Source organism: Fusarium subglutinans (assembly GCF_013396075.1).
Source record: "Fusarium subglutinans strain NRRL 66333 chromosome Unknown NRRL66333_c0000001, whole genome shotgun sequence".
Lineage (NCBI taxonomy): Eukaryota > Fungi > Ascomycota > Sordariomycetes > Hypocreales > Nectriaceae > Fusarium > Fusarium subglutinans.
In genome coordinates this window covers 917,602-932,736 of record NW_023502064.1, presented here as the reverse complement: position 1 = coordinate 932,736, position 15,135 = coordinate 917,602, and the positions used below count along the sequence as shown (strand labels likewise).

Sequence of the window (15,135 nt, the reverse complement as noted above, 5' to 3'; positions counted from 1 at the left end):
TACAAGGCAAAGATTTGCTTTGCTTAAATGCTTTAGGCCTCAAGAAGACCGTCCAGTACATCGGCATTTGCGTCGTTGTGGGGTATCATCGCCGCTCGACTCCTAGTTGCCGCCCTTCTTGCCCTTGTACAAATATCGTCCGACAGCACCCTCGGCAGCTGTCACACCAGCGAGGATACCAGCACCGAGAGTGACGGCCTTCCAGTCAAGCCTGCCCTTCTCGTAGAGACCCCAGCCCTTATAGCCAAGGTACGCGCTCAGACCGACAACGGTAGCAAAGTTGGCAATAACAAGGCCAGTAGCACTTCCGTCCGACAGGCGAGAGAATTGTTGGATAAGCCAGTTGTCGGCGCTTTTGGCCTTAGCGGCTGCCTCGTCACGCTTTCGCTTCTCCTCACGGGCTTCGCGGGCCTCCTCTTCACGCTCTACGCGAGCAGCCTGGGTCTCTGTCTTGATCTCCTGCTCAAGAAAGTCGTTGGGGACAGTGTGCACACTAGGCATATCAACATCGACCAAAGAGGCGGTGGAGGCGGACTCGTCAGTGATGACCTGAGGAGGTTGAGGGGCAGCAGCCTGGAGGGGTTAGCAAGAGTGATCGCAGAGACATGATGCTGTGTATAGAGCAACTCACCTCCTCAGGGCTCTGCTTGGGGCCACTGGCAGCAACGTCGGCGTAAGACACTGTGATAGAGTCAGTGATCTGATGTTGGGCACAAATACGCTACAGTGACGTGTATACTTACTGATGGTAAGGCGGGGTAGAGAGGGGAATAAAAGAGTAAGAGAGTAAACTCGAGTTGCTGGGGATGTTTTGTCCTGTTGTATTCGTCGCAAAGGGCAAATTTAGTCGAGAGAAACCAAGTGTATCGTGAGCGAAGAAAAGATGGAGGAGGGAAGATGGCTTTTCATGTGACGCAGATCATGAAGCCCGCACCTTTTCAACCTGAGCTTCCGCAATTCGCCGATGACGTATGCGGCTCGAGATCCACTTAGACGCTCTCCTTCAACAAGGAAGCAGGATTTTCCTTGGCTCGGGAGAAATTGGAGTCAGGAACAGGAGCTGGGGGAGCGAATCAGAAGAGTCAATTCTTTGCTGATGCTGATCAAGTTTCAGTGACAGTTGATTAATTGATGACTTGCTTATTCCCTAGAATCCCTACCACCCCTTCCAAGGAACCCATGTGTCCCTCACAATGCCCTGCTCATCAACAACATAATACACGTAAAACGCAGCAGCAGCTATACAAGCGTGATTGCACCATAGCTGAACCTTTTGTCCAACCTTGAAGTTCTCCTCGACCTTTCGTCCCTCGCTCGTCCCCAGGATCCCATGCTCCTGCGACAATCGGACCACACTCCACGCCGGACTGCCCACTACACGGCCGAATCCGCTAAATGCGCTGGCCTCACGCGACAGCGCGATTACACCTGCATTGACAAGCGCTTCGTTCCTCTCCGGGTACACGCTACATACTTCAGCAGCTACAGACACGGATTGCTGTGTCTCGGTCACAAGACCAGTTGACACTTGCTGGAGATCGTTGCAAGGGAAATTGCCTGCGTGGAGCTCGAGCTTGATGTTTTCCGGCATTGATGCCTTGAGGCTTTCGACGACATGTGCTGTTGGTGTACTGCCGACGGAGATGACAAGTTGGTGATCAGAGGGCAGAAGCTTAGCTGCGGCCAAGACGCTCGACACCTCTATGTTGAGCGTCTTCTCGGCCTCGTCTCGCGATCGGCCTCCATACGAATGGCCCGCGTGACAGTAGAATCCGTAGATACTAATGGCAGACGACTTCTGCGCGCGCTCTACCAAACGGTTCATTGCAGCACTGTTGGCTTCAACGCCTGCTCGGCGCGATCCAACGTCGAGCTTGATAAAGACATCCCAGGGCTGCTTGCCTGAAGCCGACTCTTCGAGAAACTCGACCTGTTGCTCATTGTCGACCATGAGCATGATGCGTAGCGATTTTCGCAACTCAATCAACCTGGGTAGGATACCAGGATAGACAGGCAGACCATACAGACACTGCGGAATATTCAGTACTTCTCATCTTCATAAATTTTGGTCAGACTCACCTCTTCCAAGATGCCCTCCTTCACTAGGGGTAAAGCACCTTGGATCTCAGGGATAGTGGAGGCAATGATTCCTCTGTATTTTCCATCCGCCATCATTAATCGTGTCACCTCAAGAGACTGTAAAACGCCGAGTTAGTTCACAATCTATTCCAAATTGCGTAGGCGCAACATACCTTCAACGTCTTGACATGAGGTCTGAAGCCAATGCCGAGCTTCTCAACATCGCGATGTAACGTCTCAACATTCGTCTTGAGAACAGGCAGATTGACAACCAGTGATGGTGTAGGAAGCTCCGAGACGTGCTTTCCGACGTAAGCTTTATGATTCTCGAGTGAAAAGTCCATCTTGAAGAGCTGTCCGAGTTGCTCTGGCTGTCTGATCAAGGTGTTCAACGCGGGGCAAATCGAGTAATGCGGGGAGCGATATCGAGCGCACTGAGAAGCGTCTGCTCGACTTTATACTTCTTCTGCTTCAGCTGAATCACGGGCCTGAGGTATTATTTCACTGACGAGCGGTCTTTGCAGTGATGGCGACCTTACATTTTGAGTATAGATAGATAGTGAATATGGTCTCCGCGGCGGGCTCAAGTTCTAGCGCCGATAGTTTCCCGCGGGCAATTACTAACATTAACTCACGATATGCCTCAGCATCATCATGAAGCTTCACCTACAAACCTCAAGACCTCAAAATTCTGCATCATACAATCTTATCACCTTTTCCCTCTATCGATTGACTTCACAAATTCGCCAGGGTTCTGAAAATCAAACGGTATCTGATTCGTTAATGTACCTATCTTACAACACACTCTGGCTTATCAAAGTGGAGTCCTACGATCGTCAAGAATGAGGCATCACTGCATCAAGGAGCAAGGACACTTTAACGGTAGATCAAAGTGTCAAAGACGACACACTAGCCCAAAAGTTTTCTACATCTCTCCCTAATTTTACTAAATTTTCCTACATACTACATATCTTGCTATTCAGGAAGCAATTAGAAGTTTTACCTCCCCCGGGGAGATTCGGACCATCAATATCTCAGCTTTTCTAGATAATGAAGCTCAAAGAATATTGTGTCCTTGAGTAGGCATTGAGGCGTAGGTAAGGTACTTGTGACGCTTCTTGGTATACTGAAAGCCTCCAGAGTATTGCAATGGTCACGCTCACAGCTTAGACCTAGGTTAGGTACGGTGTGTCTCACTCGTGCCCATCTCCAATGCAGCACCAGGTCATTGATCGAAACATCATCAAGATATTAAATAGAAAGTACTATCGGGCTGAAGCATTGCCTTGGTATAAAGGTAGAATGGTGATTCAATCAGCTTGTTGCACCGCCTGCGTCGACCCAATACGGTGAATGCCATGCATGACTTCGAGCTTGGCTAACAGTCTGAAATTTCTAGCATTAATACACATGTGTTTATACCTCTTCTCAAAAGTTCAAGCTTGTAAAAGGACTCCATCTGTGATACTTATCCATTAAGTTGAGTCATCCCGTAGTCGGAGTCGGGGAAGAGCGCCGTCTTACAACCATCCGCCAACTGACACAACTTATACCGGAAATAATATCGTCAATCTCCATTAGCGAGTCTCCAGGTCGATTTCTTCGACCAATCGTGATGCAAGTTATGTTACAAAGTAGTGGTTGATTTGCTGCAGAGCACACCCTCAACGCTTGGTGCCGACTCGGCACCGAAAGATGTGGATTCTAGCACTTGCGATCCAAACAGAATCGAATTCTAGCATTTCACCCTGCTTCTCCAATCGTTATTTATTTCTTGTTGATGTCACTGATTCTTCATCCTTTTAATGAACAAAATGGCATTGTTTTGTCTCTTCAGTCAAACTTCAAGAGTTATTGGAAGATGAGTGCACCAAAGCAAGACGACGACCATATTGGCGATAGCGAGAGCACTCACACTCGCATATCAGACCAGGATCCCGAAAAACAATCCAATGCGGAAATTGGAATCCCAGATGCTCCTTACTCAAGCTTCTCACTATGGCAGAAGCGTCTCATTGTTCTGGCTGCTGCTTCGACAGCCCTCTTTTCACCAATGACAGCCCAGATATACTTCCCTGCCCTACCAGCTATAGCCAACGACTTGGGCGTGACCACATCCCAGATCAACCTTACTGTCACGACTTACATGATCTTCCAGGGTATAACACCCATGTTCATTGGCTCACTAGCTGACAGTGGTGGAAGAAGACCTGCGTACCTGGTATGCTTTACCATCTACATAGCGGCCAACATTGGTCTCGCCCTGGCTCCTAGCTATGGTGCTCTGTTGGGTCTTCGATGTCTTCAATCCGCTGGCTCTGCTAGCACTGTTGCGCTATGCTTCGCTGTTGTGGCTGATGTTGTCACCTCGGCCGAAAGAGGTCAGTACATCGGTCTGACAGCTGTTCCATCTGTGCTGGGTCCATCGCTAGGTCCAATTATAGGTGGCGTGCTTGCCGAATTTCTAGGCTGGAGGTCAATTTTCTGGTTTCTTGCCATCTTCGCCGGTGTAACCGTCATTCTTCTCGCTTTGTTCTACCCAGAAACATGCCGTGAGATCGTCGGGGATGGTAGTATCAAAGCGCCTTTGATGTACCGCTCAGTATGGCAGATTCTTGTATCCCGACGGAAGCGGTCTGAGTCGGAGAAGAACGGTTTGAGTCGACAAGGCTCACGAGCTTCGACCGTCAAGAAGTTCAAGTTCAAGTTTCCCAATGTCCTCGACTCGATCTTGATGTTGTTTGAGAAGGAAACCGGTTTCCTTCTCGGCTTCAGCAGTATCTGCTTCGCAGGGTTCTACTGCATAGCAACCGCCATGCCCACCCTATTCAAGGAGATATATGGCTATAACGAGCTTGAGATCGGACTGACATTCCTCCCCATGGCAGCTGGATCAGTCATTGCGGCGTTCATCGTGGGTGCTTTTACAAATCGCAACTTCAAGCGACATTGCGAGAAGCAGGGCATACCATACGAGCGCAGTAAGCAGCAAGACTTGTCTGGTTTTCCAATTGAGCGTGCTCGTCTGGAAATCGGTTTCCCTCTACTAATGCTCGCGGCTGCTACGCTCGTCTGTTGGGGATGGGCCGTTCACGCCCGGGCTCATATTGCTGTCCCGTGTGTGCTGAGTGGAATCTTGGGCGTAGGAGTTGTTGGTTTCAACAATACAGTCAACTCGCTGCTAATTGATATCCATCCCAGGAAGGCTGGCACGGCAAGCGCAGCGAACAACCTGACGCGCTGTTTAGTAGGGGCGGGAGCCAGTGCAGCAATTGTGCCCATGATTGATGCTATGGGTACTGGCTGGGCTTTCACCCTCGTTGGAGGACTCTATGTTCTCGGTTGCCCTATTCTGATCACTGTCATGGTTCGTGGAGTTAAATGGCGCGAGGAGTTGAGAGTGAAAGAGGAGAAGAAACTAAAGGCCAAGGAAGCCCAAGAGTGAGGTCAAATTGAGTTTACTAAGAAGCAACAAGCACCCTTTGTAGGGATCTGATATAATATAAGGTAGAGTCTCGATCAGAATGGCTAGCAACACGAGACAAATTTAAATAGAACAATTAATTTTATTAATCTTAATTTTAAGGGTTAGAGATAATCGAGGTTACTGTCGCTGAGCATGTGGGGATTACTTCATTGGCGTTTGTCTTTTTACATCTGGAAAATTTGACCTTTCAACTGAACGGTATCACACCAGATCTTGCTAGTCTCGCCCGTTGTGATGATTCGGCCTTAACACAATGCCTTTCTCTTATTTTTCCACCGGGATCCAATCGCTGGGGAGTTTCTTAGTCCAGATCCTGTCGCGATTGTTTTTCTCGTTGTTCATCTTGACCATTACTATCGCCATCTACAGGGTATCTTTCCATCCACTAGCCCGTATTCCTGGACCAAGACTGGCGGCGATTTCGAGCTTCTGGCATGCATATAATGCTCGAATGGGGCGCATGGCATATCTTGGAAAGACACTCCATAGAAAATACGGACCTGTTGTGCGTGTTGGTCCTAATGAAGTATGGTTCGATAGCAAAGAGGCTTTTCATGCCATTTACAGTTCGTGTCTCGCCTCGTACACAACTGTCAACTAACAGTTTCACCAGGCAGTGGGAGTGGCTATGAAAAGTCTGACTTTTACTGTAATACCGATTTATTCACATAAAATAGCAAAGTGGGAACTGACGTCCATGTATAGTGGCAACTGCCTTGAGCAAACCTCACATTGATTGGCATCTCAACACCGAATTCCAAGATACCCTCGACCTTCTATCAGAGCGAGATGTGAGACGCTACCGTCTTCAGCGCCGACTCATTGGGCCTGTGTACCAAACTTCCAATCTCATTCAGTATGAAGCTGCAATTGATGAGGTTCTTGCACGCTCCATCGCCAAGCTAAAGACTTTGAACGGTGCTCAGGTTGAACTCAACGAGTGGATGCACATCATCGCCGTCGAATGCCTTGGTGCGGTCGTACTATCCTGGTCGCCAGGAATGCTAAAGAATGGAACTGATCATGGCTCCGGCGCTCACGCATACCATGGCTGGAGACGAAAGAGTGTCTTTGGTTTGTTCCCAATGGCTGCTAAGTTGGAGTTCTTACACAAGTCGATCGGGCGACTCTTCAGTACGATTTGGGGCGTAAATTTCCAACCGCCAAAGGACTTCCGACCATTCTTTCCAGTGAGATAACCTCGGCGGCATCGTAAAAGGTTGCGGTACTGATTGGCATAGGATGTCGGCAAAAGAGTCTCAAGACGTGTTAACGCAGCCACGAAATCCAAGCTCAATAAAGATGATCGAAAAGATCTCCTAGCGGATCTGATCCAGTTGCATAGAACCAAGCCTAAATTTACAGAACTTTACCTTCGCAAGATGGCTGTGACCAACTTCGGGGCTGGGCATGAGACCATGGCATCGACACTTACCTCGATCTTTGCGCTACTGGGCTCAAACGATGATGTTCAGGCACAGGTATCTCTTGAGATCCTTAGGACAAGCAATCCCGTCGAATACTCCACTGCGACACGCTTGCCAGAGTTTCAATCACTCATCAAGGAAGCCAAGCGGCTGTATCCCGTCATCAGCATGTCATTGCCGCGCAAGGTTCCTTCAGAAGGCCTATATCTTCATGGCTACTATTTTCCACCAAACACAACCGTGGGCTGTAACCCGGTAGCTCTTCATCGAAATCCAAGTATCTTTGGTTCGGACTCGGATATGTTCAACCCAGCTCGTTGGCAGACTGCAGATCCCGACGCAGCACGTACAATGGAACGTGTCAATCTCAGCTGGGGCGGCGGCTCCAGATCATGTCCGGGGCGACATCTAGCAGAGCTGGTAGTCTTCAAAGTCGTTCCCGCTTTGGTGAAAGAGTTTAAAATCGAGGTCGACTTGCCTCCTGAAGACAAGAATCGCTCGTATTTCTTGTCAATGCTGATAGGAGTCAAAGCCCGCTTTATTGAACGAGACGTAGGGCTATCATCAGACGAAGAATGAGTGCTCGAGCTTTGCGGTTTGTTGTTTACCTACGATGTCTGTCTGGAAGGGTTGCCGGCGACGGCTCCATCACACCTGTCATATGTCTCCCGTTGCGCCCTTCAGACGACATACTCCGCATTATTACTGCATTTCCATAAGTACCCAGGAGAGGGCTTTTGGATCGCTCTTCAAAGCATACCGACTTAAGAAACCAAAATGGTGAAACCAATTGTCACAGAAAATGCCCTGATTAAGGGGAGCCGTGTCGCTTATGGCGTTTACGGCACTGGAAAGCCAGTCGTCCTTATCCACGGAACACCGTCCTCATCCCTCATTTGGCGCAATATTGTCCCAAAGCTTGTCGATGGTGGCTACAAGGTCCACGTCTTTGACCTTCTTGGCTTCGGCCTTTCAGAACGCCCATGGGACTCAACCGTGGACACTTCAATGACAGGCCAGGTCGCAATTTTAGAGGGCCTTTTGGAGCTTTGGGGTTTGGAAAAGATTCATATCATTGCCCATGATATTGGGGGCGGTATATCACAACGCTTCGCCGTATTCTCGCCCGAGAACGTTTTATCTCTGACTCTTATCGACGTCGTAAGCTTCGATAGCTACCCCTCAAAGCGGACCAAACAGCAAATGCAGAATGGCCTTGAAGCCCTGACTAAGACAGACAGTGACCAACACAGAGCTCACTTCAGAGAATGGCTCTTATCCGCCGTCAAGAATCCAGACAAGCTTGAGAAGTCAAGTCTCAATGCATATCTGGACTATATCTCGGGACCCATTGGACAACCTAGTCTGTTTGAGCATCAAGTTCGACACTATGACCCGAAGCACACGTTAGAAGTGGCGCCCCGTCTCGGTGAACTCGGGAAACTACCTGTGCAGTTGATCTGGGGTGCTGATGATGCATGGCAGGTGGTTGATTGGGCCTACAAACTTCACGATGCTATTCCTGGGTCAGAACTGCTGATTGTGAAGGATGCTGGCCATTTCTCTCCTGAGGATCAACCAGAGAAGATATCGGAGCTTCTCATTAGCTTTCTAGGGAAACATTGATGTCAATGCGTACTGATTCGACTAGATCGCTGAACTTAACATAATTGAAGGAGCCTTTTATTCTCTATACATATCTTTCCTCCATAATCACTTAAACCCTTCTTAAGGCGTCGTTTCGTGCTTCTTTAGCACGCTGGTGCCATCTTGTACCCGGTGCAAGGAACTCAAATACGTGCGGCACTCCAGGCCAGAGGTGAAACTCGACCTCGACATCGTCTTCCAACAGTCTTCTCACAAACTCTAGGTCTTCATTCCTGAATAAGTCCAGCGTTCCGACGTCTACGTATGTAGATGGCAGCCCTTTGTAGTTCTGAGCCCTCGCTGGTGCTGCATATGGTGAAACATCTGCCTCTGGCTTCCCAGCCTCATCTTCACCAATATAAGCCTTCCATGCGAGTTGATTGTGTTGTGAGGTCCAAGTAGTGAGTTTCAGAAACTCCGTACCAGGAGGATGGCAGGTCCTGTCGTCGAGCTCAGGATATATAGCCATTAGCTTTGCAACTGGTGGATTGAGCTCCCTGTCCCTGGCCACGAGTACAGTCCCGACAGCTATTCCTCCGCCGGCACTATTCCCTTTCACGCATATCCGGTATGGGTCGATATTTAGCTCTTTTGCGTGATCTATAAGGTACTTGAGACTCGCAAAGCTATCCTCCACAGCTGCAGGATAGGGATGCTCAGGTGCAAGGCGATAGTCAACCGCGAACACTGGCCTTTCGATTTCGAGCGCCATAGCGGCGTTGGTTCCTCCACATATTTCCACAGTACCCGAGACAAAGCCACCGCCGTGGATCACAAGAATCGCAGGTTGTGGTTCTTTCGATCTCAGGACCTTTGGTGTTGCATACCGGCGGAGGAGTATCTCTACGCCATCGTAGCTCTCAACCGTATAATCTGTCTGTTCAACGATATCAGGAGAGGGTGCTTTGGGAAACACCTTCAAAAATAGAGCGTGGTTGTTGTGACGCATATCGAGGGCTGTCTCAGGGGGAGCTGGAGGGCGGCCAGATTTGATAAGGGCCAGTGCTTCAGCGAATTCAGTATCATATTGAACAGGCATGGTGAAGCGGTAGGTATTGAATACTGTGAGCAGTTGAGGTCTCTGTTTGACATGAGAGAACAGTCACGGTCCCTTAGGCCTTTATATATCTAGTCTACATAGTATACCGAGGCTGAAGGTTGAGCTGTTGTGAGGGGTACGAACAAGTTCAACTCTAACATTGCCTATCTGAGGTCGGCAATGGGGGAATAACATCACCCATCGGAACCATTGACCCGAGCGATTTTGTCATCACGAGCAGAATGAACTCAAATACGCATCAGGTTGAGGTTGAAGATGTCAAAGATGTTTGTATGATTGGCTGGTTCGTACGGTTCCTCGTTTAGACAAGCTGACTGTACCCAAAGATCTCAGTAATGCCTGTGGCGCTCACTACATTGTAGTTATTGGCTGTTGGGAGACAAATATTTGATCAGATTAGATCCAAGAGATGCAAAGTAGTGCCTTGATTCAGGTTTGGGTCTGAGACATTTCTTTAAGTGTCTTCCCTGTTACTGGGCTGTCCTCTGGTGCTCGAGGGGGATTCAATTGCCGTTTCTGCGTCTTCGAAAACATCACTTTCTCATTCGCCTCCTGACTCGTAATAAGCCCAAATTAAGTCTCCCGCCGAGAATGTGATTAGGCAGCTATTATTGAGAAGGCAATGGAGACTTTTGGAAACGAATGGCGTACCGTGAAGCGTCACGTGACGCTATCGGTGGATGGCAAGCTCCGAGACGCCGGTCCATACTGTACTAAGCGTGGCGTGGGCCAAACCCATCGATTACCTTGACGAAAAGTACAGATCGCGACTTGCAGGTTGCAACCAAGAAATTGGGAAATTTATTTAGCCACTTGCGGGCAGACAACCGCAAACACTCGAAAAGAGTCAAATATTTCATCTAATGATATAGTTCAAACTCGAAAATAGTCCCCAGATCGAGATACTCCTATCTCGACCCCTTTCGCCCATCATGGCACCCCTCGTCGACAACCCCCAGATCAAGCACGCCGAGCTGCTGCGCCCGTTGTCGTTCCATTTCCACGCATATATCTGGCCCTTTACTATCATCTGGCCCATCTTCTTCGCATTCTACTTGAGCCCCGAGCTCTACGAAAAGTACATTGGCGCGGAGGAATGGACTGTTGTCTGGGTTGGAACCATTATCACTCTGCAGTCTCTCGTCTGGCTCAGCACACATTGGAGTGTTGATCTTGAGGGAAAATTCAAGGCCTCCAAGGCTAAGGATATCGAGGATGCGGAGTTGATCAAGGTCATTCCTATTGCAAACGCCGGTTCCGCCGAGATTTGCAAGCTTGTTCGCGATAAGGTGGGGAGATTTTGATATTCAGAAACAGCTCAAATTACTAACATCGTCGTTACAGGCTGGTGGCAAGCTCAACACTTCGTTCCTCTTCCAGAAGCGACGATTCCTATACGATACCACTACCAAGTCTTTCACTACCCTCAAGTACGATATCGATGTCGAGCCCAAGCCTTCTATCGGCCACTTCCAGACCTCCAAGGGTATCCAGACCCAGACTGAGTTATCACGAATTGAGCAACACTATGGCAAGAATGCTTTCGATATTCCCGTCCCCACCTTCACCGAGCTCTTCAAGGAGCACGCAGTTGCCCCATTCTTCGTCTTCCAGATCTTCTGTGTCGGACTTTGGATGCTTGATGAGTACTGGTATTATTCGCTCTTTACTCTCTTCATGCTTGTCGTGTTCGAGAGTACTGTTGTCTGGCAGCGTCAGCGCACCCTGAACGAGTTCCGCGGCATGAGCATCAAGCCCTACGATATGTGGGTGTTCCGTCTGGGCAAGTGGACCGAGGTACTGAGCGACGAGCTTCTCCCTGGTGACCTTGCTTCTGTCAACCGAACCAAGGAGGATAGTGGTGTTGCTTGTGATATGCTCTTGGTCGAAGGTACCGCTATTGTTAACGAGGCTATGCTTTCCGGTGAGAGTACTCCTCTCCTTAAAGACTCCGTTCAACTTCGACCCTCCGATGTTCCTCTGGACTCTGAAGGTCTTGACAAGAACGCTTTCTTGTGGGGTGGTACCAAGGTTCTCCAGATCACCCACGGAAACCCTGACCAGGAGAAGCCTAAGCTTTCCTCTGGTGTTCCACCTCCCCCAGATAACGGCGCTATGGCCATCGTTATGAAGACCGGTTTCGAGACTTCTCAGGGTAACCTGGTTCGAACTATGATCTACTCCACTGAACGAGTATCTGCCAACAACGCCGAGGCTCTCTTCTTCATTCTGTTCCTTCTGATTTTCGCCATTGCTGCCGCTTGGTATGTTTGGGATGAGGGTGTTCGCAAGGATCGCAAGCGTTCTAAGCTTATGCTTGACTGTGTCTTGATTGTTACCAGTGTCGTCCCCCCTGAGCTCCCCATGGAGCTTAGTCTTGCCGTCAACACCAGTTTGGCAGCTTTGGCTAAGCTGGCTATCTTCTGTACTGAACCCTTCCGAATTCCTTTCGCTGGTCGTGTTGATGTGGCCTGCTTTGACAAAACCGGTACCCTGACTGGCGAGGATCTTGTTGTTGAGGGTATCGCTGGTCTGGCTCTTGGACACGAAGATGAGATCAAGGACACCAAGGAGGAGGATGGCGCTCACTCTACCATGACTGTTGTCACAGAGGCTTCTCTTGAGACTAAGTTGGTTCTTGCCACCGCCCACGCCCTTGTCAAGCTTGACGAGGGAGACATCGTTGGTGATCCTATGGAGAAGGCTACTCTGACCTCTCTTGGTTGGACTCTTGGTCGCAACGATACCCTCATGAGCACCAACAAGGCTGGCAGCACACACGGTACCGTTCAGATCAAGCGTCGATTCCAATTCTCTTCTGCCCTCAAGCGCCAAAGTTCAGTTGCCATGGTTCACGGAAACGATATCAAGACCGGTCGCAAGATCAAGGGTACTTTCGCTGGTGTCAAGGGTGCGCCCGAGACCATCCAGAAGATGCTCAAGGTTATCCCCGATGACTATGAAGAGACCTACAAGTACTTCACTCGCAAGGGTTCTCGTGTTCTGGCTCTCGCTTATAAGCAGCTTACCGTCGATACTGAGCTTGGTTCTGGCAAGATCAATGATCTGAAGCGAGAGAAGGTTGAGTCCGATTTGACATTCGCCGGTTTCCTCGTTTTGCACTGCCCTCTCAAGGATGATGCCAAGGAGGCTGTCCAGATGTTGAACGAGAGCAGCCATCGAGTGGTCATGATTACTGGTGACAACCCCCTTACCGCTGTCCATGTCGCTCGTGAGGTTGAAATCGTCGACCGTGACGTCCTCATTCTTGATGCCCCTGAAGATAACTCCAACGGTGACAAGCTCGTCTGGAAGAGTGTCGATGATAAGGTCAGCATCAAGGTCGACCCCACCAAGCCCATCGACCCCGAGATCATTCGTTCCAAGGATATTTGTGTTACCGGTTACGCTCTTGCCAAGTTCAAGGGACAAGTTGCCTGGAATGAGATTCTGCGTCATGCCTGGGTCTACGCTCGTGTTTCCCCTAAGCAAAAGGAGGATATCCTCCTTGGTCTCAAGGATATGGGTTACTACACTCTGATGGCTGGTGACGGTACCAACGATGTTGGTGCTTTGAAGCAAGCTCACATTGGTATTGCTCTGTTGAACGGAACCCCCGAAGATCTTACGCGCATTGCCGAACATTCCCGCAACACCAAGATGAAGGAAATGTATCAGAAGCAATGTGACCTCATGAAGCGTTTCAACCAACCCAATCCTCCTGTTCCTGCTATGATTGCCCACCTTTACCCCCCTGGACCTCAGAACCCTCAATTCCAGAAGGCTATCGAACGTGAGGCTCAGAAGAAGAACGTTACCCCCGAGGAATACGCCAAGTCACAAGGCTTTGATTTCGAAACCATCACTTCTCCTGGCGCCCAGGCTCTTATGGATGCTGGTCCTCACGCTAATCGTCAGGGCGAGGCTGCTAAGAAGGCCGCCGGTTTCGCCGACAAGCTTGCGTCTGGTATGATGGAGGCTGAATTGGGAGATGACGAGCCCCCTACTCTCAAGCTCGGCGATGCCTCAGTTGCTGCACCTTTCACATCCAAACTCCGAAATGTCGTTGCTGTCCCCAACATCATCCGCCAGGGTCGTTGCACTCTCGTCGCCACTATCCAGATGTACAAGATTCTCGCTCTCAACTGTCTTATTACCGCCTACTCCTTGTCCGTCCTATATCTTGAAGGTATCAAGTTTGGTGACACACAGTACACCATCAGTGGCATGCTTATGTCGGTTTGCTTCCTCAGCATTTCTCGCGCTCGTGTCGTCGAGGGCCTTAGCAAGGAACGTCCTCAGCCCAACATCTTCAACGTTTACATCATCGGCTCTATTCTGGGACAGTTTGCTGTCCACATCGTCACTCTGATCTACATCGCCCGACTTTGCGATAGACTTGCTCCGTAAGTTAACACTCCATTCTTCATGACCCTAATATGATAGCTAACATTTTATAGTCGCTCTGAGGATGTTGATCTTGAGGCTGAATTTGCTCCATCTCTACTCAACTCTGCCGTCTACCTTCTCCAGCTCATCCAGCAAATCTCCACCTTCGCCATCAACTATCAAGGCCGTCCCTTCCGTGAGTCTCTCTCCGAGAACAAGGGTATGTTCTACGGCATCGTCGGTGTCTCCGGACTTGCTTTTGCCTGTGCTCTCGAGCTCTTCCCCGACATCAACCAGGGCATGAAGCTTGTTCCTTTCTCGGACGAGTTCAAAACCAACATGACGGCGGTCATGGTCATCGACTACGGTGCTTGCTGGCTTATCGAGGTCAGCCTGAAGAAGTTCTTCAGCGATTACCGACCTCGCGATATTGCTGAGCGACGACCTGAGCAGCTCGAGAGGGAGGCTGTTCGCCGCGCCGCCGCCCAGAAGAAGAAGGACGAGGAGGAGGAACAGAAAAGGCTCGAGAAGGTTGCCGAGTTTGAGCGTAAGGTCGAGGAGCGACGAAGAAAGATTCAGGAGTGGCGAACTGGAAGGACTTAATAGTCTTACTGAGTCATAATGAGATGATTAAGATTTTGGTTTAGATCTCATGGGAGGCTTTAGAGTAAGCATACTATCATAGACAGGAGGAAATTATTAGGGATGGGTAGGCTGGAGAAGTTAGGAGCCTGCTAATTTGGAGGTGTATACTATTGATGGGTAGACTTGATTATGAACACAGCCTATTTTTTTTTCAGTCGCTCTTGAGGCTCAAAGTGACCATTTGTTTGCTACAAGCCAGATTAATGGTAGCGCTATAGTTAATGCCACCAAATCCAGAACTGACTACGGAGTACTCCCGATTGCAGTACCTACATTCGCTTGCTCGTCGAATTCAATCACTAAGCATCAACATTTTGGGGTATTTTTTTCATTCATTGCTATAGTACAGACACAGACCGGATTTCCAAGTCTATAGAGGTGGTAGAACAGTAGGAAAAAAG

At 49.3% G+C, this 15,135-nt stretch overlaps 5 protein-coding genes across 5 annotated transcripts; 3 read left to right on the top strand and 2 right to left on the bottom strand.

Annotated features, from left to right (window-relative positions):
- Positions 1-102: 102 nt before the first annotated feature.
- Positions 103-2,423, bottom strand: FSUBG_289 (D-serine dehydratase; the record flags this gene model as incomplete). Its single annotated transcript, XM_036680711.1, has 6 exons — positions 103-573; positions 632-681; positions 744-816; positions 1,193-2,029; positions 2,080-2,196; positions 2,253-2,423. The coding sequence occupies 6 exons, from the start codon at positions 2,421-2,423 to the stop codon at positions 103-105; spliced, it is 1,719 nt and encodes a 572-aa protein (XP_036544427.1).
- A 1,517-nt stretch (positions 2,424-3,940) lies between these two features.
- FSUBG_288 (dityrosine transporter) lies at positions 3,941-7,572 on the top strand (the record flags this gene model as incomplete). Its single annotated transcript, XM_036680700.1, has 5 exons — positions 3,941-5,520; positions 5,936-6,132; positions 6,180-6,215; positions 6,272-6,756; positions 6,808-7,572. 5 exons carry the CDS (start codon positions 3,941-3,943, stop codon positions 7,570-7,572), a joined length of 3,063 nt encoding a protein of 1,020 aa, XP_036544426.1.
- A 198-nt stretch (positions 7,573-7,770) lies between these two features.
- On the top strand, positions 7,771-8,619 carry FSUBG_287 (pisatin demethylase; the record flags this gene model as incomplete). The annotated part of the gene is made up of 1 exon (XM_036680689.1): positions 7,771-8,619. The coding sequence occupies one exon, from the start codon at positions 7,771-7,773 to the stop codon at positions 8,617-8,619; it is 849 nt and encodes a 282-aa protein (XP_036544425.1).
- Positions 8,620-8,710: 91 nt separating this feature from the next.
- On the bottom strand, positions 8,711-9,679 carry FSUBG_286 (lipase 2; the record flags this gene model as incomplete). The annotated part of the gene is made up of 1 exon (XM_036680678.1): positions 8,711-9,679. One exon carries the CDS (start codon positions 9,677-9,679, stop codon positions 8,711-8,713), a length of 969 nt encoding a protein of 322 aa, XP_036544424.1.
- Positions 9,680-10,632: 953 nt separating this feature from the next.
- On the top strand, positions 10,633-14,692 carry FSUBG_285 (ATPase; the record flags this gene model as incomplete). The annotated part of the gene is made up of 3 exons (XM_036680667.1): positions 10,633-10,989; positions 11,045-14,106; positions 14,161-14,692. The coding sequence occupies 3 exons, from the start codon at positions 10,633-10,635 to the stop codon at positions 14,690-14,692; spliced, it is 3,951 nt and encodes a 1,316-aa protein (XP_036544423.1).
- Positions 14,693-15,135: the final 443 nt, after the last annotated feature.